We start from the raw sequence: 22571 nt of genomic DNA on the forward strand, positions 1-22571 counted from the left end.
AGGTTGTTGGAAAGTGAAGGAGTTGTCCCAAAGTGTCCCTTTGGAGTAAAACTAGTGTGGAGCTTGACAAGCGTCCAAGAGGAGTTCTCAGTAGAGCCGCTGGTCTTCCATGTGAACAGGAGCCGGCTGGGGTGTGTTGGACTTATGGAAATATGGTTAACAGAGATGTTTCAGACAGGTCGTTCCAGGAGGATGCACTAGAACATGGTGACTAGAACATGGTGACTAGAACATGGTGACAGAAATGTCTCCAGGCTTACCTGAGAACACCTTAGCAGGGTGGAGGGAAGTAATCTTCCTTACTAGTGCTGTTGCACTGATGGCCAGGACCCAGATAAGTGGTGGATCACAAAAGAATAGAATAGAATAGAAATCATTCATTTGCTACTGCGGCACAAACACTTGGATAATGGGAAGAAGATGATTGATGATAAGATTGCAGGTAAACACACAAAGGCAGTAAGCCACCTTCAGCCACTAAAAACACTCAATAAAAAGGAAACTTGTGTTTCCAGAACTATGCAGCACAAGGGACACACACTCGTATTTGTTTGGCACTGAATGTTAACACGCGAGTGACCATCAGAGACTTGATGATCCTTTAGGTCTATATTTAACCACCTGTCTGAATAAGTGACCAGCATTGGCTAAATCAGCAGGGAGATTCATTTTTGTTGGCTGTACTCGATAAGGCTGTGATTGTTCAACACACGCCGTACTCCAACCAGCTCATTCTGCATAAAAATATATAATTAATCAGAAAAAATTACCTTTTCTAAATGAACTAGAATGTCCTGTGTGGCCACAGCAAATAGTGTTTTTTATGTCTCAGTAGCCACATTTCTGCTTTTAGTAGCAATGTCACTCCATCCTATTTTATCTAGAGTCAGTCAAGTTGTTTGTTTGCTAAACTGGTGCACTTATATTATTAAATTACATAGTCACCGATGGTTATGTGGACTATTGCAGCAAAGGCTACATTTCCTAATGTCCTGTCCATGTCCACCACATTTATGTTGTTGCTAAACCCGCCGAACAAAAAGGATTAGCAACCCATCTGGAGGTTGCTGTGCCAGGGGTCCCTCACACGGCCCGACTCGGACTCCACTTTCGTGAGGTGATGTGAAGCTGGAGGTGGACACTGACACCGTCTGCAAACGAAGGTCATATATGAACTTGTCAGATGCGCAGATCCCTTCTCCTTCATCAGCATCTGTACCTTGAAGCCACCACAGCACACCGCCTGCTGCGAAGACGTTTAGCTGCGGTGGCGTGGTTTGGCAGCGGACCGACGCATCGCGTACGGATATACTCAGAGTAAGACGAGAGCGGGCCTTCTGGGTATGGCTATGTCTGTTTCACACAAACTCTCACAGCCATACCGTGACAACTTAACGGATGCATGATCACAAACCCCCTCGCTAACGGAGATTAATGTGTGACATTATCTCGCTGGTGCCTGGTCTACCTGACACTGCAAACATTCCCTTCCCGCTACCTCTCACTGGGAGAGTATCCGCTTTCAGATGTGGCTGGAGCAGTGAAAGTTCAGTCGACTAATTTATGAGAGAAAAGGATTTCATGGTTCTGCACTTGAGCTGACCTCATGTCAGCAAAAGAAGAATGAGAACCTAGAGAAACCCAAGGTCATTGTCCAACGCTGAGTGCCAGGACTTTTTATTGAGAGTGACTCATGATGGGAATTTAACAGCGAGTTCAGTGTGGATGGAACCAAGCTTGTACCGCATGCTGCTGTATGAAATGGAGCTGACGTGGATACGAGAGCTGTTTTCTTCTGTAAAAGTGAGAAGATGAACTCGTCTTTAGGAGATGGATCACTTTCTGGCATCGAGGTTGATGCCGCGGTCAGCACGTTGAACGTGTAATTGTTTGATAGCTGCAGTATGCTGCAGACGATCTATATCCATCTGAGACTCTAAGAAATGCCTCTGAAAGATCCACTTTCATTCAAGCGTCCCGGCACAGCGACAGCTTGTTTTATTTTTAAAGAGTATCCAGTGACAAAGGACACTTTACCCGCTCACTTAGATTACATGTGGACGAGTGCAAGCATCATTATGTTCTACGCATACATGCTTTTTAATAGGTTGAGGGGCAGACCAATCACACTTGTCAACCTGTTGCCGGGAGACCGGCGGTGTGGTTCCTAAACACAAGTCCACAACTTTTACATCATGGACTATATTTCTGAAAGTTAGAATATGAAAGAATATTGCATTACCTCAGAGAAGTGCTGAAGCAGGTCCCGGCAGCACCTGCTCTTTCGGTGTAAAACATCATCACCCTCGAGCGCCTGAACAGTACACACGACAAGATCACCGGCATCTAACAGTAATTCATTTACTGTTTATGAATTATTAGAATAAAGTTTTCATCTGACGCACGTTTATTCTAGAATTAAAAAATGCTTCTGTCACCAGATCTTCATCTGATTGATTGTGGGGTCATTTGATCTGGCTTCAGTTCACCCTTGCCTGCGTCTCGGCTCATTTCTCTGTTGTAAATGGGAAATTATTAGCACCGCACTTTGCTAACAGTGATGTTGACTCACATCAAAAGGCAGCAAAGACAGATTTAGTGCCGGATTAGCTGTGATTGATGTTTAGCGGTTCACTGGTTGATCCGCTTCTCAGATCTGCAACCTGTTGGTGGAGAGCTTTGATTGTGTTTACGAAAGGTGCTCGGCTGCAGTTGGCTCAGGGATTCTGTGTCCCTGAGAAAAGAGAGGAGCGATCCAGTAGAACTCGTCTGAACTCAAGCAGGTTTTAATCCACAGTTTCTGGTTTTCCTTTTGTTTCTGTAGTCTCCTGCTTTTCCAGTTTACGTTTGAGGAGAAAACTGATTCATTTTGGGAAGTCTGCAGATAGTTTTGCAACAAACAGTGTCCCATTTATTTCATCCACTGTTTAATGAAAACGTGTTCACGGCCTTGCAGAGTTTTTCCTGTTTGAGCTTTTCTGTCTCAGTTAAAGGTTTCAGATCAGAGTCACATTTCTGCATCAGAGCTAATCTCACCAGATCAGTTCAGTTCAGTTCACTTTATTTCAAACATATACATTCACCAACATTTCATAAAATCATTCCACGCATTTGTTTGAAAAGGAGTAGGGAGAAGTGTATACTTATTTAGCCCTACCCCCTCAGGTTTACATCCTCATCATAAAAATTTAAACAACAAAACAGTTACAATGCCTTCAAAAAAAAAACAAAAAAAAAATAACAATAATAATAAATTAATTAAATTCTCATGTTCAACTAGAACTATATTTAGATTTTCTAATTTGTAGAAGAGATTAAACATCAGTTTGCATGCCGTCCTGGGTTAATTTCATTTTCTTCATTCTTATACTTATTTAACATTTCTTTTTTTTTTTTAGTTTTATTTTAAACTGGTTTACATTACTACTATCCTTTATTTCTTCTGTTAACTCATTCCAGAATTTAACGCCCGCTATCGAAATAGACATCCTTTTCAATGTTGTTCTTACTCTTTGTACTTTTAAATTCCACTTCCCTCTAAAATTATACCTCCCTTCTCTTTCTAAGAACCATTTACTTATTTCAATTGGGAGCATCCCTTTCCTTACCTTATATATTAATTGCACAGTTTTAAACTTGACCAGGTCCTGGAATTTTAAAGCTTGCGTCTTAATAAAGAGTGCGTTTGTGTGAGCCCTATACCCCTCCTGATTTATTAGTCTAACAGCCCTTTTCTGCATTATGATTATAGTCACCAGATCCATGAGTGTCCTTAAACCATAGATTTCTTAACAAGGAGAGAAAATATGACTAAATCAACATGCTCCTATTTGAAATAATCACTGTCTAAAATCAACAAGTAGATGTGAAAGAATGGCTGACTAGAACTGCAACTGAGCTGCGGTGATAACTGGTAATGAGTCGCTCTCATAGCTGTGGAGAAATGTTTGTCCCACTTTTCTCTACAGAGTTATTGGAGGGTTTTCCAGCATAAACGGCTTGTTGATGTAAAAGAGAGCAGAACTCACGGTTCCATCTGATCAACAAGTGGTCCGGGTTCTGCAACAGCAAAGCTGGCCCAGACCATCACACTACCACCACCACGTTTGACTGTAGGTGTGATGGGGTTTTTTTGTGTGTTTTTTAATGCAGCGCTAGATTTATACCAGATGTGACAGGACACACACGTGTGCCTGATCACTCCACAGAATACTTTCCTAAAAGTCTGGTGGTTGTCGATATTGTTTCATTTGACTAATGTTAAACGGGTCTGTGTGTTCGTTTTAGCCCAACGAGGATTTGGTGTTGGAGGTCTCCCAGAGGGGCATTTAGTTATCGATAGCCACGAACTGTGAAAATAACCTTTAGCTGCATTGCTTTAGATGTTGTTCGGGGTTCTTTTATTAGCCTTTTCATCGTGTTGTCAGACAGTTTCCATTAAAATGATTTTTTACATCTAAAGCACCGGCTGTAATCAGGCCTGGATTTACCTGAAATCACCTGCTTCAGTTTAGCAGCCCTAGTAAAGAAGCCCAGACCCTCCTCTCCTCAGCCACCACCAGCTCCTGCTGAGCCAGCCAAAAGTCAGCCTGTCCACCGTGGATAGTTTTATAGTTTTATAGAGCGTTTAGTCATGACAGCTCTGAGGGGGTGAGTGTTTCTGTAAAGCACCTGTTTGGATGTAATTAAAGGTGCAACAACTTCTCTGTAAATACGGTCACAAAACACTTACCCCTCCCCTTGGGTATCTTCCCTGGATCTGCATCCACCGGAACTGGAAACCTGCAGTGCCACAGGAAACGAGATAGTGCTGAACACCGGTCACCATTTTCTGGGTCCAAACGTCTTTTGTTGTTTATGACAATGGTGTGGGGATTTTTTTTTCCTTTTTGGGACTCTGGTAGTTTGTCCGAAGGTTAAAGTGGTAGCAGCCGGCTGTTTCTCCTCCTCTGATATTATTGAGCGGAGACCCTCTCTCACCAGTGGTGTTCTGTTGCTAAATACGTGAGTGTGTAACGAATGGAGGACCCAGGGAAGTGCAGTGGTTCGGCAAGACCAACAGTCAGAGGGTCCACCGACCAGTATAGCCACCTTTCTTTGCAAGGACACTCAAAAGCCTGCCATCCATGGCTTCTGTCAGTGTTTTGATCTGTTCACCATCAACATTGCGCGCAGCAGCAACCACAGCCTCCCAGACACGGTTCAGAGAGGTGTACCGTTTTCCCTCCTTGTAAATCTCACATGTGATGATGGACCACAGGTTCTCAATGGGGTTCAGATCAGGTGAACAAGGAGGCCATGTCATTAGTTTTTCTTCTTTTATACCCTTTCTTGCCAGCCACGCTGTGGAGTACTTGGACGCGTGTGATGGAGCATTGTCCTGCATGAAAATCATGTTTTTCTTGAAGGATGCAGACTTCTTCCTGTACCACTGCTTGGAGAAGGTGTCTTCCAGAAACTGGCAGTAGGACTGGGAGTTGAGCTGGACTCCATCCTCAACCCGAAAAGGCCCCACAAGCTCATCTTTGATGACACCAGCCCAAACCAGTACTCCACCTCCACCTTGCTGGCGTCTGAGTGGGACTGGAGCTCTCTGCCCTTTACCAGTCCAGCCACGGGCCCATCCATCTGGCCCATCAAGACTCACTCTCATTTCATCAGTCCATAAAACCTTAGAAACATCAGTCCTGAGGTATTTCCTGGCCCAGTCTTGATGTTTCAGCTTGTGTGTCTTGTTCAGTGGTGGTCGTCTTTCAGCCTTTCTTACCTTGGCCATGTCTCTGAGTATTGCACACCTTGTGCTTTTGGGCACTCCAGTGATGTTGCAGCTCTGAAATATGGCCAAACTGGTGGCAAGTGGCATCTTGGCAGCTGCACGCTTGACTTTTCTCACTTCATGGGCAGTTATTCTGCGCCTTGGTTTGTCCACACGCTTCTTGCGACCCTGTTGACTATTTTGAATGAAACGCTTGATTGTTCGATGATCACGCTTCAGAAGCTTTGCAGTTTTAAGACTGCTGCATCCCTCTGCAAGATATCTCACTATGTTTGACCTTTCTGAGCCTGTCAAGTCCTTCTTTTGACCCATTTTGCCAAAGGAAAGGAAGTTGCCTACTAATTCTGCACACCTGATATAGGGTGTTGATGTCATTAGACCACACCCCTTCTCATTACAGAGATGCACATCACCTAATATGCTTAACTGGTAGTAGGCTTTCCAGCCTATACAGCTTGGAGTAAGACAACATGCATGAAGAGGATGATGTGGACAAAATACTCATTTGCCTGATAATTCTGCACTCCCTGTACATTAAATACTTATTTTTTAATTCACTGATTATTTTAAGGCTAATCAATCATTACATGTGAAAGAATTAATTCTAAAGATCTAAGAAACATTTCAGGTTTTCTAACTGACGGTAACTGAACTGGATGGATTATTTGACTTTGGCACTTAACCTTTTTTATTTTTTTGCTGCTGGGAAAATAAATATTCACAACAAAATCCTGTGACGAAAGACCCGTTTAATTAGAAAAAAAATCACGTCTTATCGTGGGAAAGCATCTATAATTGTTTGGGAGTCTGAAAACATGAATCAGCGAATAAATGGAAGAACTGGTTTTACTGGTCACATGGAAACGCTTTGACATTTTGAGTTTTGTGCCGTTAGAAGTGCAGGTCTGGTTGAATGAGAGTAAACCATTTCACGTTTCAGGAAGTGAATGCATTCTAAACCGTAAACATGTTTTTATTTATTTTGCTGTTGCACGTGAGCTGTTGCCGTACTTCACTTACAAGTTTTTTGTGCTTCCTCCTGTTATTGAACTGTGGCCAAAGACGATGTTTTCTGCATGAAACTGCAGATATTTCTAAAGAGTGATCTGATGAATTGAGATTATTTACAAAATCCGTAATTTCTATTAAAATGCTCACAGAAACCATTTTCACTGCATTTGCAAAGAAGTGTTTAAATTACCGGAGAATGTCGAGCAGCACCAAGACCATCTCCTAAAGTTTATCCAGCTGTGGGATCAAAGCACTGGCAGTGCAGAGGTAGTTAGATATTGGCAACATGGTGGTGTGAGTGCATCTGCAGCACTGTGAGAAGACTTTTGGAAGATGGCCTAGTGTTAGTAGTGGCAGCAAAGAAGCCCCCTCTCTACAGAAAAACTATCAGAAAAGAAGGGATATTCTGCTGAAGGTCCAGGGATTGGACTGCTGAAGACTAGAACACCATTCTCATTGTCTGAGGAAGGCAATGTAGGGAAGAGAAAGGATGTGTGCCACCATCAGTCTTAAGACATCAACAGTAAACCATCTTTATTTATTTTATTTATTTAGACAGTAAACCATCTTTATTTATTTATTTTATTTATTTATTTTTTATCATGGAAAAATTAAAAATATTCCAGCACATATAGTAATGTAATTGTATTAAAAAACAACAAAACACACTCTCAAAACAAGAAACAAAAAAAAATGAAGAATTTAACTAATTCATAATATATACAATAAATACCATCATTGTTATAAGTCCATGTCAAAAAGGAGTGGGAAGAAGCACCAACGTTTTAATCCCAGCCCTTTATTGTAAATTCTCTTTTGTCATTAATTCATAGCTTTTATAAAACAATATTCAAAGTATATACATAAATATAATTATGTTTATTTATTTAGCAGATGCTTTTATCCAAAGCGACTTACAATTTATAACCTGCAGGGAATGTTGTGATCTGTGGGGGAACCGGAGTACCCGGAGGTAACCCACGCACGCATGGGGAGAACACGCAACTCCACGCAGAAAGGCCGCGGCCGAGTTTCGATCCTGCAACCTTCGTGCTGCGAGGCAACAGTGCTAACCACTGCGCCACCATGCAGCCCATAATTGTTTACATAAGGAGTCAAATTATTGTTGAAAGTATTTTGTGATATTTTCTGCTCCAGAAAAACCAGTATACCCAGCTTCAACAGATCACATGTAATAATTACCCAACCTTGACAATTACCAAAGTACCATTCTTTTTACTTTGCTTATACTTCTTTTAAATAATTCCTTTATAATAATTTCTGAATCTTAACATTTGGACATTGCTTCATCTCCAGACTTGGACCTCATGCGTGAAGCCAAGTGAATGGACTTATTCTGAGTTTAGCCTCAGAACACAGCCGTGAAAAAAGAATTGTACCTTAGTAGCTTCCAAGAGGAACTCCTCTAAACCAGCTTAGAGCTGTTTGGTGATAAATGTATTTTCCAGCTTGATGAAAGATTGAGCCATAAGGCTAAAGTCAGAACCAAGTGGTTCACACATCCAAAGATGAAGATTCTTTTGGTTCTTGTCTTTGAAAGTCCAAACCACACGCATTGATCATTTAAGAACTGTTCAGAAGGTGTTGCCGCCGGTCTGGATCAGGATCAGTGCGGATATCAAAACTGATCAAGAAAAAACAACCATGCAGAAATTGACAAAAACAAAGAAAGAAAAATCTGTCATTCACAAATATGTTGGCCATGGCTGCAGTAAAGTCAGTTTGTAATAGAAGTTTTCCTAAATGGGATGTTGCGGACAATAAGTTGCCAGGCAGTTTAGTGCTTAGGCTGTAAATTGTTGCCTCTCGGACATTGCATTGGACACTGGTAGTTTTGACTCATCTGGATTTCCCCTGCATTAGTCACCAACTGGAATACACACACAGGCGCGCAAAAGTATGCTCACCCCCCCCCCCCCCATCAGTGTGAGAGTGGCAAGCCACCGTGTGGTGGATGTGACTGACACGGATAACTCGGCTCTCCACAGTGCTCCGAAACGTCAGGGCTACTTCATCAGCTGCTCCACCAACTGCTCGTTGGCATCCGGGACGAAAACTCTCGACCTTACTGAGGAGTCAGGACAATGAGCGCTCCGGACTGAATTAAGGAGATTCTGGGCTCTGCAGTCACCCAGACTCCATGTTTGTGACAACAGATTCAACAGCAGATTAGAGCAGGCTTAGCACTCTGAGCAGTCTTGTGAGAATAATAACCGCGTTAGACGTGCGTGAGCTCCTGCTGATGACAGTCCCAAAGAGGTCGCTGATGTAGCTGCCAGCTCATAAACATTCACATGCATCTCAAATGAAGTAATATGGCTTCAGTGACTGGTTCACAACATCTGAGCTTTGGAGTAATTAATGACGTAAGGGTTTCAGATGTCATTATAAATATCGGATTTAATGACATCTTGAGGTCAGTTTGCCCTTGTTGTGTTGAGAGGTAGATGCAGCCAAAAGAGTTATGATGGAGAATTAGTGGTAAAAACGATAGAATGGTTCCCAGCCAGTCTTACATGTGGGTTTTTATTGTAGTTGTGTTTCTGTCATCAGTGACGGACCTCGTTCTCATCCGAGCAGCTGATTTACAACAGCTGGTAGTTTTTACACAGTAGCCGTGAAGCACAGCTGCTGCAGCATTCACACATCTGGGATGGTGGAAGTCTGTGTGTTTTGTTCGTTATACGATTTGGTTCTTTTATCATTTACATGTCTTGCTCCCTGTCCATTGTTTTGTTCAGTTCTTAATTTGAATTCTATGTTGGAAATATACGAAATGGAAAGCCTTTCAACTTAGAAAGGCCAAGATTCCTGTCCAGCTGTGACCATGAAACTCCGTTTGTCTACCTCATTATCACCTAGCTGCAGTAATAATCATTTTATTTACTTCGGTGTGATTGTATGTGAGTTATTCAGTCACACATAGTTTACTGTCCAGCCGCTGATAGTAAAGACATTAGAAGAAGTTTAGGAAAAACGTGCATTTTATCAGCTTGAGTTGCTGACAGCACGTGGCCTGGTCACTGAGCCCATCAGCTAACGGGAACAAGATCGGTTCTGACTTCATCAGAATTCCATCTTTTGCTAAACCTGTCCTGTCCGGGCAGTTGAAGCAGACAGGAAGGTTGATCTGGGTGCCGTAATACACCAGAGCAGTTGTACCGGTAATCTGTAGCAAGATGGATGTGGGATATTCCCCCTGAGTAGCATCAGTACACAACAGACCACAAACACACAAGCAGTGCAAAACAGTGAGGTCATCATAATAATAATAAAAAAGACACAAATCTACAAGGATAAATGGGATAGAAACTATGAAATATTGTTCATATTTGTAATAGCATGCACTTCTGTGTGTGCGTGCGTGCGTGCGTGCGTGCGTGCGTGCGTGCGTGCGTGTGTGTGTGTGTGTGTGTGTGTGTGTGTGTGTGTGTGTGCGTGTGTGTGTGTGTGTGTGTGTGTGTGTGTGTGTGCGTGCGTGCGTGCGTGCGTGTGTGTGTGTGTGTGTGTGTTCCATCTCTCCAAAGTTCCGTCTTCCAAGAAAGTGCATGTAGCCTCAGCTCGTCACGCCTGTGTCCCGCCAGCTCGTTAGCTTTCCTGCTCCTTGTTCGGTAATCACCTCTCACGGTTTAACTTGTCCTCCCTTTCTTTGGGTTTATGTTGTGGATTTTTGTAGAGAGTTCATATTTATTTTTTCCAACACGTAACACCTTCTTGTGAATCACATCTCTTTCTAGCTCTCCAGCCAACTGTGTCCTTCCGGCATTTTGGAGCTGGCTCAGATACAAGTAGGCATCCTCTAAATCCTACTGCAACACTCATTAAGAGCAGCATAATAAATCTCCTGAAATGCTGTCGTGGATTTTGGTTCAGGCATGCCATCGGGTGGCCTCATCTGGCCCCCTTTTGAAAACTTTCTGGAAGCACCCCTGTGTACAGTATCCCAACCACTTGGGAAGTTCATGACTGCTAAACATGTGATCCGTACCTCTGTCTACAAGCTAAAGGCCAGCTGCCTGTCCCATGATGTCACTCATTTCATGGATATGTGCAAGAAAATCTGATTACATTTGTTCATGCCAGTTAGCACTGCTCTATTCAAGCAAGTAGTTGGTCATGTAAATTTAATTTTCCTCACATCAGACTTGTCTGCCAGGTTTTCATTTTCTCTGGTGTGTTTTTTGTCTTTCACAGAAAAAAAATCAGCATGAACAAAAGTATTGTAAATATTTCTAGAATTTAGCTATTTCACATTGGATCGTATAATTGGTTTTTTGTTTATTTTTGGGTGACATTAAAATGCACAAGAAAACAATATAAACAGCGTTGGGCGGGGGAGCCTGCTCATCAGCACCCCAGCAGAAGGGTTAGGCGTGCATTTTTGTAAGTCTTGGGTTGTATGTGTATGTGTGAGCATGAGAGAGGGAGTGTGTGACTGTGTTTGTGTATGACTTTATATGTCAGGTGGGGCCTTTGACTCCTCCCCTCTTCTGGGACTTCTTTTGCTGCTATACATCTTCGTCTCCCCTCCCCCTGCCACACCTGGTGTGGAGTGTGGTGCCTTGGTCTGCCTGAGTGTTCGTGGCTCCCGGGTCAGGGGGTTTAAGATTTTTGGCGTCTGCCTGATCAATCCCGGTGGCTGCCTGGTGGGGTCTGGGTCCCTGGGCTCTGCTGGTTCCTGGCGGGGGGTGGTCGCCCCTAGGTCCCGGGTCGCTGGGTTCCGGGCTCGGCCGGCTAGGGGGTGGGAGGCTGTGGGCTTGCCGCTGATATCTCCTGGGACTCTGCCGGCTGCTGGTTGTGACCCCCCCTGGGGCGATCCTCTGTGCCTCTCGAGGGGGGCGGGGGCTTTTCTGGTTGCAGTCTCCCTGGGGTCCCTGTGCTCTTGGGCAGCTCCTGGATCTCGGGGACTTGGAGCTCCCTCCATCTCCTACACATCTTTGGGGGGCAGATCTGTGGTCCCGCACACTCTCTATTGGACGCTCCTATAGAGAAACCTTACATAAACAAGCACGTGTACACACACAGGTGCTCACATGGTGCTCTCATAAGTATGGGCTTGGGCACGTTCAACACATGTCTTAAGGCTGTGGTTGGCACTAAATGCACTGTGATTTATTATCGTGATTGTTCAGTAAAACAAGGTTGATTTTATATTCATCACGTTGACACAGTGATGGCTTGCTCCTGATGTATTGTTGTGTGTCCCCTTTCTTTTTCTTTTCTCCTCTCCTTCTGCAGGTCTAGAAGCAGACTCTTGTTCATCATTGATTGTTTATTTTTGTGGAAACACCCCCCACCCCGCCCCGCCCACCCCCGCCCCACCTCTTGTCTCTTCCTTTCTCTTTCACCTCTGTCTCCGTGTCTGGTCGAAATTACAAATCATTCAAAAAAACAATAAAAACAAAATTTGAAGTATCAGGCGTGACATTAAAAGCAGACGCTTTGATGCTCCACCTGAGAGTAAATCTGTAAGGCTTGTCACCAGCATTCAGACATTAATTCTGTTTGCTTCACAGCCAGACAAGACACGGGGAAAAAAAAGAAATTAAGAAAAAACAATGTAAATATAGTTGAAAAGGTCAACCACTTACAAGAATAACACGAAACAGCCCAACACCCTCATTTTTGCAGCGTTTACAGTAATGAGCGAGACCCACATCATCTCACTATTAGGTTGCAAAATAAACTATGAAAACATGAGTGTTGCATTACCTGATAACGCACAGGAATTCCTCTGTGTGCAGTTGTGCATACCTGATTGGCTGAGGGGTTCTGCTATGGTCATGCATCTGGAAAAAAGGTGAATCATTTTTCCAGTTTATTCTGCTTCAGGAACGCTCTTACCCCGATTTTCCGAGAAAAGAAATTTACGTTTGAAACTGGAAGTTTACATCATGCATGTAACTGTGATGCTGTCATGTCAGAATGGACCAGAACCTCTGAGGAGTTCTCACACCCTGTTGGATCAGTGACAACCTGGTACTGGTGAGATGTACTTAATGGAGTATTGCAACAATATCACTGATGTTACCTCATTATTGTCATGTTGTCACCCAGTGATGAAGCCAGCGGTATCAGAATGTTTCCTCACACTCAGACAGGTTTCAGGCAGGAAGAAGGAAGCTTTACGTCTTTATTAAAAGTACAAGGAGCAGCTTAGAGGTTTGTGTTCCCTGGATACACCACATCTATTTATTATCATTCCCTCACCATGACCCCAGCTTTTTATTTTAGCATGCTGATTCACCTGCTGGTCATTTCTGAAAACCACACAAGACCTCTAGGTTTACATCGCCATACTCTTGGATGAGGGGGAGGATGAAGTGTGAGGGAATGCTGAGATGTGGCACAATATGTGTGCATGCCTAAAGGAGAGTTTATGGAGGCTGCTGCATCTCCTCCTGGTGTCCGCTCACATTTAAAGAGCATTCTTGGCTGTTATTGCCTCCATGAACCTACAGCTTGTAAGATGTGACGTCTCAGTCAAAGAGAGCTTTTTAAATGTCAGAATAACATGTCCGTCTCTTTTCTTGGATTTGGTTTTTTCAATAATTTGCTCATTTAGTCAAAACTGATCAATCAATCACCGGCATCTGGAGTGAAAACTTGAGGAAGTCGAGGGGGTTTGACCACTTGTAGACCTGCGTGAGGAGCGTGATGTAACAGCTGCCCCCAAAATGTGTTGGAATCAGCGTGGAATTACCAGAACAGAAACACACACACACACACACACACACACACACACACACACACACACACACACACACACACACACACACAGAGGGCAATGGGAGCTTTTCAGGATAGCTGTGTCTCTGTGTGTGTGTGTGTCCAGTTGGAGGTGTGTGTGTGTGTGTGTGTGTGTGTGTGTGTGTGTGTGTGTGTCCAGTTGGAGGGGGTGCAGGGGTCAAATGTAGTTGCTAGATATCTATATCCTAGCAACAGGGAGCGAGTGATATCCTGTACAACTGTAGCTTGGATTGGTCGTGGAGCTGACCCAGGCCCCTCCTATCTGTAGGGCAGCCTAAGAAAAATATCTAAATCCAAAACATCTCCCAGACCTCCTTTAGTCTGCACTGTACCCTTCCCCCGGCACTTAAATCCAGGCCCGGTTCAGTTTGATTTGACTTTTTATGAATTGATGTAAGGACGCTTCGCTTTTCTCGTTGATTCCATTTAGTACAGTAGCACAGTTTTTGATTTTAACGTGAGGTGTGGCATGACAACATGAATTCACCTTACACAGCTGTGCAGTACTACCCAGAGTTCCCCTTCCATAGGTAAGTACTGCTTTGTACAAGATCTCACCGGCTATTTGAGCCCTCCTGTCTAACATGCTGCATGGAAACTACCAATCACTGATGTAATAATTATCTTTACATGTGGTGTAGTTAAGAACATCGACCTGTTCTGCCCCTCACACTGATTCTGCCTGACCTGAGAACAGGTGGATCCTCAGCATTTAATTATGAAACGATTTGGACGGTAACTCCATCCAGTTCAACAACAAACAAATAGATGTGGAGGAGACAGAAATTGGCTCGATGTTTATACTTCTGGATTTCTTCACCCTTAAAAACTTAAAGCCCTGCGGCTTTAGCAAAGCAATAATGGTAATATTATGGTGTATTAGGACACTTATCCAGAAATTAGATTAATTTATTCTTACAAATTGGGTTTGTGAGTGAAAAAAACCAAAGTACATAAAGAAAAGTGTTAACTGATGGAGATGGAAAAAACAATTATAGAATATTGATTAAAAAAACAATTATGCAATAGGTTAGCACTAATTAAACACAATAAAAGCACTCTATCTATCATCTGTCTGTCTGTCCGTCTAATTGTTTAGTTATTGATTATTTAAGTTGATAGTTGCTTGTTAGTGTTTGTTTTACTCTATTTTGATCATTTGAACATGAGGCCTGTTATCAGTTAGAACAATCCGTTTTTATATCATCAGTTCTGTTGGGTTCCTTATACAGGAAACGTTTTACTGATTATCTTCATGAACTGACCTGTACTGGAATGTTTACTGTGTGAAGTTCCTTGAGACGACTCTTATCGTATTTGGCGCTATATAAATTATTTGGGATGCACCGATACAATACTGGTATCGGTATCAGCACAGATACCGATACCAGTATCGGTATCGGTAAAAGTTAACCGATACCAGGAACCGATTCCAATGCAGTTGCTTGAAAATGGCTTCACTGTAACTTGTCATTTCTGTTCACCTAATATTTTAGTTTTGTGATGATTTCTATTCATATATTTTACTTTTTATCTACCTCACAGTCTTTTCCTGTTGAAAGCAGAGAAGAAAACAAAATCTGTATTCCGAATCATTGCATTTTTTTGTGTGGTAGAAGTATCGGTTTTGGTAATCGGTATCGGCGAGTACTCAGATCAAAGTATCGGTATCGTATCGGTTTGGAAAAAAGTGGTATCGTTGCATCCCTATAAATTAACTTGAATTGAATTGAATTAAATTGTTTCATTTAGTTCATTTTCAATTTCTTTCTGGTCTAATAATTCACAAACTTATTTTTAAGCTAAATCTCCCAACTGTTTCACTTCTAGAGAAGTGGAGATCACTCTGGGGCTTTCTCATTGTTTTGCAGGCCCTCTTGCAGTGGGGGCTGACAGATAGGGGGGGGGGGGGTGCCTTAAGCCTTTGAAAAGTGATTAATAATGACACTGGAGAAGGACCCTGATTGCCTGGGCTGTTTGTTTTGATTGCATTTTCATCGGTTGGTGTGCCCAACCTGCCAGGAGACAATGGCTATCCCTGTTTAGTGCTGACCTCTGCTCCTGTCTCGTCTGGAGGCGCTGCGCTGTGTTTAAGTGGATGCTGAACACCCTTTGCCTCTGGCTAGGTCTCCCGGTAACCAGACACCCAAAAGCAGAAAAACAGCCACGAGAAAAGGGACAAATCCATGAAGTGGAGTCGCAGAAAAGTAAAGGTTTCCCTAATTAACTTCTAAAAGAAAGGTTTTAACGTTTGTGCGACAAAAACAAGCTTGTAAAAACGGTTTAATCCTTCATTAATAGTGCAGGATTTTGCTGATTGTCTAAGGTTTTGTGATTTTGTGTGGAAAAAGTAAAAAAAAAAACTGGTGTGAAACTAGTGGAAACCTTTCAAGTCTGTGTTATGCAGAAAGTTAAAACTTTAATAAAATAAAATAAAAAACATTGAAGTGTTCAGGATTGAGCAGAAACATTTACCAACCAAATTACTTTAATTGTTATTCTGGTCTCTGGTCGCCCAAATCAAATGCCAGTTTAACTTGCTCTGCTATTGAATGAATTGTGATTGAAGCGCTGGTGTTGCCACGCCTCAGCTGTCTCTCCTCATTCATTAATCCCTACCTGAAAATCCACTAACATCCTATTCATTTGTTCACCTTACATTTATGTTTTGTTTCTATAAATGCATGTTTTAGAGAGATTGTTTTTTTACAGTTTTTTAAAGGTGTGGTTCACTGAAAAACCTTTTTTAAATTATTATTAAGTCGTTAATGTAAATGAGGCAAGACCGGTGTGATATGTTTTCAATAATTTGCTAAACTTTGTTTTGCAATAACTTTTAACTTTGTTTTTCTAGATTAAATTGGAACGTATAAATGCAAAAGCACCATAAATAAACATGATTATTCCACTCCGTTTCTACCAATTACGCCATTCCTGGGATCCACTAATTACTCACATTTACCTACATTAATTAAGTAGCTTTATATAAGACATTTAAAAAGAAAATAAATAATGTAAATTAAATTGTATCTATCAAATTCAAAACATTATTTTGCTTTATATGTTAAAACTGTAGCTCTAGTGGTGTTTGTCACACTCATTTAGGCGCCTCGGTGTTCAGAAGGAATAACCCATAATTCTCTAGTTCTAGTTATTTGGGCCTAATGTTGTGTGTGTTTTACTTAAGATGTGGGTATGTTCCTCCTGGGCCACTGTCCTGCACGTTCCAGATGTTCTCCTTCTCCTGTACAGCTGATTCTAATCAATAAATGACATCATTATGTAAAAATCTGCCACTGATTGGAATCAGGTTTGCTAGAGCAGGTAAACACCTCAAACATGCAAAGGTCGTGAACCTTGAGGTCTGGAGTCTCGCACGTGTTTTAGATACTTGATACAAACTGATGGTTCACTGACCTGTTTTTGGTAAATCTCAATGGTGTTAATAATAAAATAACTTGAATCAGGTGCGTTAGAGTCACAGTAAATCTAAAACATGCAGACCAGCGAGGACGGCGAGACACTAGCCCGACCTGAGACAGTTCACCCAGAGTAGTTTGTGGCCTCTTGCAGACTAAATATTATTCCTTTACTTGAAACTCTGCTGTACCTCTTGTGTGTCTCCTGCATGAGCTACATTTTTTGCTTCATTAGATATGCCTGTGTTTGTAAGTTAGGTATTAATATCATTCATCACACTGCGTTGGGGAATTCCAACACCCAAAATAGTGCCAGCCCCGTCATCAGCCCACCTCCCAGCTGTACACATACCAGCGGTTGTGGCAGTGCTATCATATAGACGGCGAGGGGAATTCCACTTGTCTCAGAACGCAGCGTGCGCCACTTCAGCAGGAACAATGGCAGGCTGAGCTCCGAAGCAGGTGTAATGTTTCAAGGGAGCAGGTCAAAGTGCTCCTGTCTGAATGGTGCATAATCACCATTATGTGTAGTACAAATATTCAGTATTATGTCGGCTGACTTCTTCACAATGGATGTGCTCTTCATGAATGGCTGCCGACAGGACTCCTCCCTCCTGGCTGGGTGGCCAAGTCTCAGCCCTGCACATCAGCTTCTATCCGGGATGTTAGCTGCCACAGCAGCTCTTAAAAGCATCAGTGTCAAGAAAAAGATGTTTTTCAATAACGTCAAGGAAGGAAATAAGCATTTTGAACATATAGTTGAATAAATGATTGTGGCAAACTGACGACGTGTCTTTGCAGACTCAGGGATCCATTGTCACGGTTGTCCTGGAGAGAAAGTTCATTCCTCACCTCCATGACCCAGAATCAGATGGCACAGACGACCGACCTCTTTGGTCAAGATGTTTTCAACCAGTTGTTTGACATGCTGGACCAGTAAGTGTAGAGTACAAGATGTGTAAAGAACAGATGAAAATGATCCTAAAAGGGTATTCTTCTGCATTTTCCTTCTTTCAGATCTGCCATTCACTCAGTCCAGCCCATAGAGCTGAACTTCACAGACAGTCCAAGAGACGGTTCTGCAGGAAACACCATTCAGATCAGCATGGACTGCATAACCATGCACGGTCAAGATGAGCTGCTTTCTGTAAGTATGTAGGTTCCACATGAAGGAACACTGGTTTGCTGTGTGCTGTGTTTCCGTGCTGCGCCACAGTAGTACCTACTACTGCTGTGTCTGCAAGAGTAGCAGGTAATGGTAGGTACTTGAGAGGAGGGTTCGCGTTACGTCGGGGAACACTAATGTATAGGTAATGTTTAAATACTGAGTAAGTAATTATTTGTTTCTCCTTTGTTCCTTATTAGTCACAGGTTCATTACTTGTTACCTCCATAGTCATTTCCTAGTAACGAGGCACAGTTTGGGGTCCCTTATTGTGAAATGTCGCCCTAAATTTTGATGTTCTAGCACTCATTCCAGGTACCTGACACCACTTTCATTCTACACTGACAGGGCTGTTGGTGACAAATGCTAGCTTTCACACCATGGAGACTGTTTTCAGTTTTTATGTTAACAATGGGATTTCTGGTGAATTGTTGTGCAGCTGAGGTGCGGAGCGGCTCAACACAGTGGTGAACAAGGCTGGCTTATCTTGTTGTCTGTAAGGATATTATCTCACTAGCTGAGCTGTGCTTCACCTGGGTGGCCGCAGCCTGTGAGGACCGTAGCTCAGGAAAAAGGCCGAGGTTTAAACTGTGCATTTGTCAGCTGACTTTTCCTATTTTAGGACCAAAGTTGTTGGATTATTGAAATAGTTGTTTCTCTTGTAACAGGATAAGGGAAGGCAGACCTTTGTATTCACTTTTATGACGGTAAACATTTTTATAGCATTATCCCAAACTAGTGATGCTTTTTTTAAATTGTTTGGCTCACAAATGCATTATTTTTAAGGAAGCCCTACATTTTCTCACAAATGGACCTGAGGAACATCTGAAACACTTGGCTTATGACATCATTTTCCAACCACGGCTTTACAGGTCCGCAAATGAACGGGTTTGGGTGGTAGAGTGAGCCACTCCAATCCAAACTCTGCACCTCTCTAGAAAAGATCTCTCCTACGTTCACACTGCAAGAAAAAGTGGCCCAAATTTGACCTTTTATGTCACCTTGTCTATTTTCTCAGTCTGAAGAGTTACTGTGGTAACTAAGTCAGATGCATATCTGATGTTTTTCAAAGCAACTTTAGTTTAACCCTTCAGGCCAGGGTCCGAAATTAACACTCGCCACTCGTCAAATGCGAGCAAATTGCTCCATTTGGCGAGTAAATTTTTGAGCTCTACCTGCCACCTGGCGAGTAAATGTTTGCACCAAATTAGTTATGTTTATCAGTCATCTTCCATGATTTTCTGATACTCCTCCCGCCTGCATGCAACGTACACAAACGTACGTGAAACGTGAGCGCCGCATCCAACGTCATTTCCACCTATCCCATTCAGTCAGTTTATCAAGTTAGCAGTTAGCTTCGTGTTAAAACTAGCGGTGAAATGTGGCGGTTTTTAACTGCAGTCAGCCAGCCTTCCAAAAGAAAACTCGTCGAACTGGAAGAAAAACCACCAGGACCAGTGGCAACCAGAAGATTTTGTGAAAAGTGGCGAACCGGAGATGGCGGAGTCGTGAGACAGGCTACATTATGATGGCCACGTAGCGTTGCTGCCTTTCACAGACAACTGGCCCTCGGCATTCTTCAAATATCCAGTAAATGCCCGTACGTCCGACTTTGTCTTCTTTGAGGGATAATTAGCTTAAAGAAAGTTTTGGTTGTAAACAACAAAGTGCGCATGTGTCGCCGGCAACTTCAACAGATGATACGTGTCAGAACCCAAGCCCCCAGACCGGCCTCTCCCAGCTAACCGGCCTCCATCTTGGACCACATTTCCCAGCATGCTCCTCGCGGGAACTCCCGGCATTCTCCCAGTCACACTCAAGCCTATATATGGAAGACGCTGCACCGGCTCTTCACTCAGTCATCGTTTCATTGAAACCCCTGATCAGAGTTCTCTACCGAATAATCCAGATATCAAACATCTTTACAAAGCTCAACTCCCGTACCCAGTCGACCATCGTGACAGGATGACTGAGTCCGTAGATCCAGCGGAGTTTGAGCGCATAAAAAGAAAGACGGAGCAAATGGAAAATGATCTCATTCAGCTCCACTCCCTGATCGATCGGCTCCACACCAAACAAAACTCCCAGACCGATCTCATCCTACAATTATCCACAGCCCTCCATGCTCTCCAGCAGCAAGCCCTCTCTCCACTAACAGAGGGGCCGCACTTTAGTCTCCCAGAGAGGTGGAACGGAGAGACGGGGAGCCCAGACGGTCTGCTCGCCACCCTCGACATGCAGTTTGAGTGCCAGCCAGGGCGCTTCCCCACTGCGCGCTCTCGGGTGGCGCATCTCACCTCCCTGCTCTCCGGACGCGCGGCTGAGTGGGCCGCTGCGCTTTATAATTCCAAATCACCGGCTTGCAATGACTATGCTGCTTTTGTGTCCGCCCTCAGAAAGACTTTTGTTCCACCCAGCAGCGAAGTGGGAGCAGAAACACAACTCCTAAAGCTCCGCCAGCGGGAGCGCACGGTGTGCGCTTATGCGTCGGAGTTTCGCACCATCTCCGCCAAGCTGCGGTGGGATGACTCTGCCCTCCGAGCCGTCTTCTTGGAGGGACTGGCGACCTACATCCGTGATGAGATGGCGGGAAAGGAACTGCCCCAGACCCTGGATGAAGTGGTCGATTTGGCGCTGCGCATGGATCAGCGGGTTCTGGTTCGGCCCAAGCCCTTCACTCGCCCATCCAGGGCGCCTGGACCTCTTCCTCGTTCCCCCACGCCTGCTCCCGGACCCGCTTCTACTGATGAGCCCATGCAATTAGGCCACCTTCCTCCAGAGGAGAGACAGCGACGGTGGCGCGAGGGTCTCTGTGCCTATTGTGGCTCCTCCCACCACAGACGCCTGAACTGTCCATTACGTTTGGGAAATGAAAGAACCCACTGAGTATCGGGGTCGCTCAGCCTGGGTCACCTTCAGCCCCCGCCTCTTCAAATCGACTCCTTCTTCATGTTACCCTCCTTCATGGTGAGACCTCACTTCAGATGCACGCACTGTTGGACTCGGGGGCCGCTGACAATTTTATGGACATGGATCTGACTAAGCGCATACGGATCCCCATGACCCCCTTGGAGAGAGTTGTGCCTGTGACCTCGGTGGACGGTAGGCCCCTCCAACCCTATCCGATCCAAAACCGAACCCAGCCACTCCAGATGATTGTCCAAGGCCACCGAGAGACCCTCCAGTTCCTGATCATATGTGCTCCCTCCTCTCCTCTAATCCTGGGATTTCCCTGGCTCCGTTTCCACGACCCCCGGATTTCCTGGTCCCAGCGCCGCATTTTGGAATGGGGGACCCAGTGCCAGGCCCACCTCTCTCCTCCTACATCCATGCCAGACCGCCCGGATGGTGACACTGGCCAAACACCGCCCAATCTGCCGCTGCCCTACCGGGACCTGGCTACGGTGTTCGACAAGCGGCGCGCCACCACACTGCCGCCTCACCGCCCGTACGACATGGAAATCAAGCTGCAACCAGGAACCAGTCCACCCCGGGGGTGCCTTTTTTCTCTCTCTCCCGCCGAGTCCAGAGCCATGGAGGAATATATTGACCAGGCCCTCCAGCAGGGTTTCATTCGACCTTCCTCCTCCCCGGGTGCCGCAGGCTTCTTCTTTGTCAGGAAAAAGGAGGGTGATCTCCGCCCCTGTATCGATTACCAAGGTCTGAACAAAATCACAGTCAAAGACCGTCATCCTCTGCCGCTCCTCACATCTGCCCTGGACGCCATCTCCCAGGCGCGGATCTTCACCAAGCTGGACCTCCGGAGCGCCTACAGTCTGGTCCGTATTAAAGCTGGAGATGAGTGGAAGACCGCTTTCATCACACCCACCGGTCACTGGGAGTACCAGGTCATGCCCTTCGGGCTGTGCAATAGCCCCGCCGTTTTTCAACGCCTCATAAACGATGTCCTCCGCGACATGTTGGGACGGTGGGTGTTTGCCTACCTGGATGACATCCTGATCTACTCCAAGTCCGAGGCCGAACACCTCCACCATGTTCGCGCTGTTCTAACCCGGCTCCTGGACAATAACCTGTTCTGTAAGCCCGAGAAGTGCTCCTTCCACCAGCGGTCCGTATCATTCCTGGGCTACATGATTTCGGATAAAGGACTAACCATGGACCCTCAGAAAGTCCAGGCGGTGAGAGACTGGCCCCTCCCGACAAGCCTGAAACAACTGCAGAGTTTTCTGGGTTTCTGCAACTTTTACCGCCGTTTTATTAAGGACTTTAGCACCATTGTGGCACCTCTCTCTTCTCTCACCCGACCAAGCCCTCCCAGCCAACCGTTCTGGCTGACTCCAGACGCCGTTCGGGCCTTCCAACACCTTTCACGTCGGCTCCTATCCTCCGCCATCCGGATCATGCAGTCCCCTTTGTGGTCGAGGTCGACGCCTCGGATGTTGGCGCCGGTGCCATCCTGTCCCAAGCCG

The 22571-nt window shown here is 44.4% G+C and overlaps 1 protein-coding gene across 4 annotated transcripts in view; it reads left to right on the forward strand.

Moving 5' to 3' along the window:
* The window catches only part of tp63 (tumor protein p63), a 53605-nt gene that overhangs the window by 1474 nt on the left and 29560 nt on the right, over nt 1-22571 (forward strand). For 3 of the 4 annotated variants that reach the window (XM_015976757.3, XM_054734589.2, XM_054734588.2), the window contains exons 1-3: nt 13664-14088; nt 17779-17913; nt 17995-18124. In XM_015976757.3, the coding sequence (XP_015832243.1) occupies nt 14036-14088; nt 17779-17913; nt 17995-18124 (318 nt within the window). In that variant the 5' untranslated portion in view covers nt 13664-14035. Of the gene's footprint in view, nt 1-13663; nt 14089-17778; nt 17914-17994; nt 18125-22571 lie in introns of those variants that run through there. The other variant, XM_054734587.2, reaches the window with a different exon arrangement.

The sequence above is a fragment of the Nothobranchius furzeri genome, chromosome 16 (assembly GCF_043380555.1).
Source record: "Nothobranchius furzeri strain GRZ-AD chromosome 16, NfurGRZ-RIMD1, whole genome shotgun sequence".
In the NCBI taxonomy this organism is placed as follows: Eukaryota; Metazoa; Chordata; class Actinopteri; order Cyprinodontiformes; family Nothobranchiidae; genus Nothobranchius; species Nothobranchius furzeri.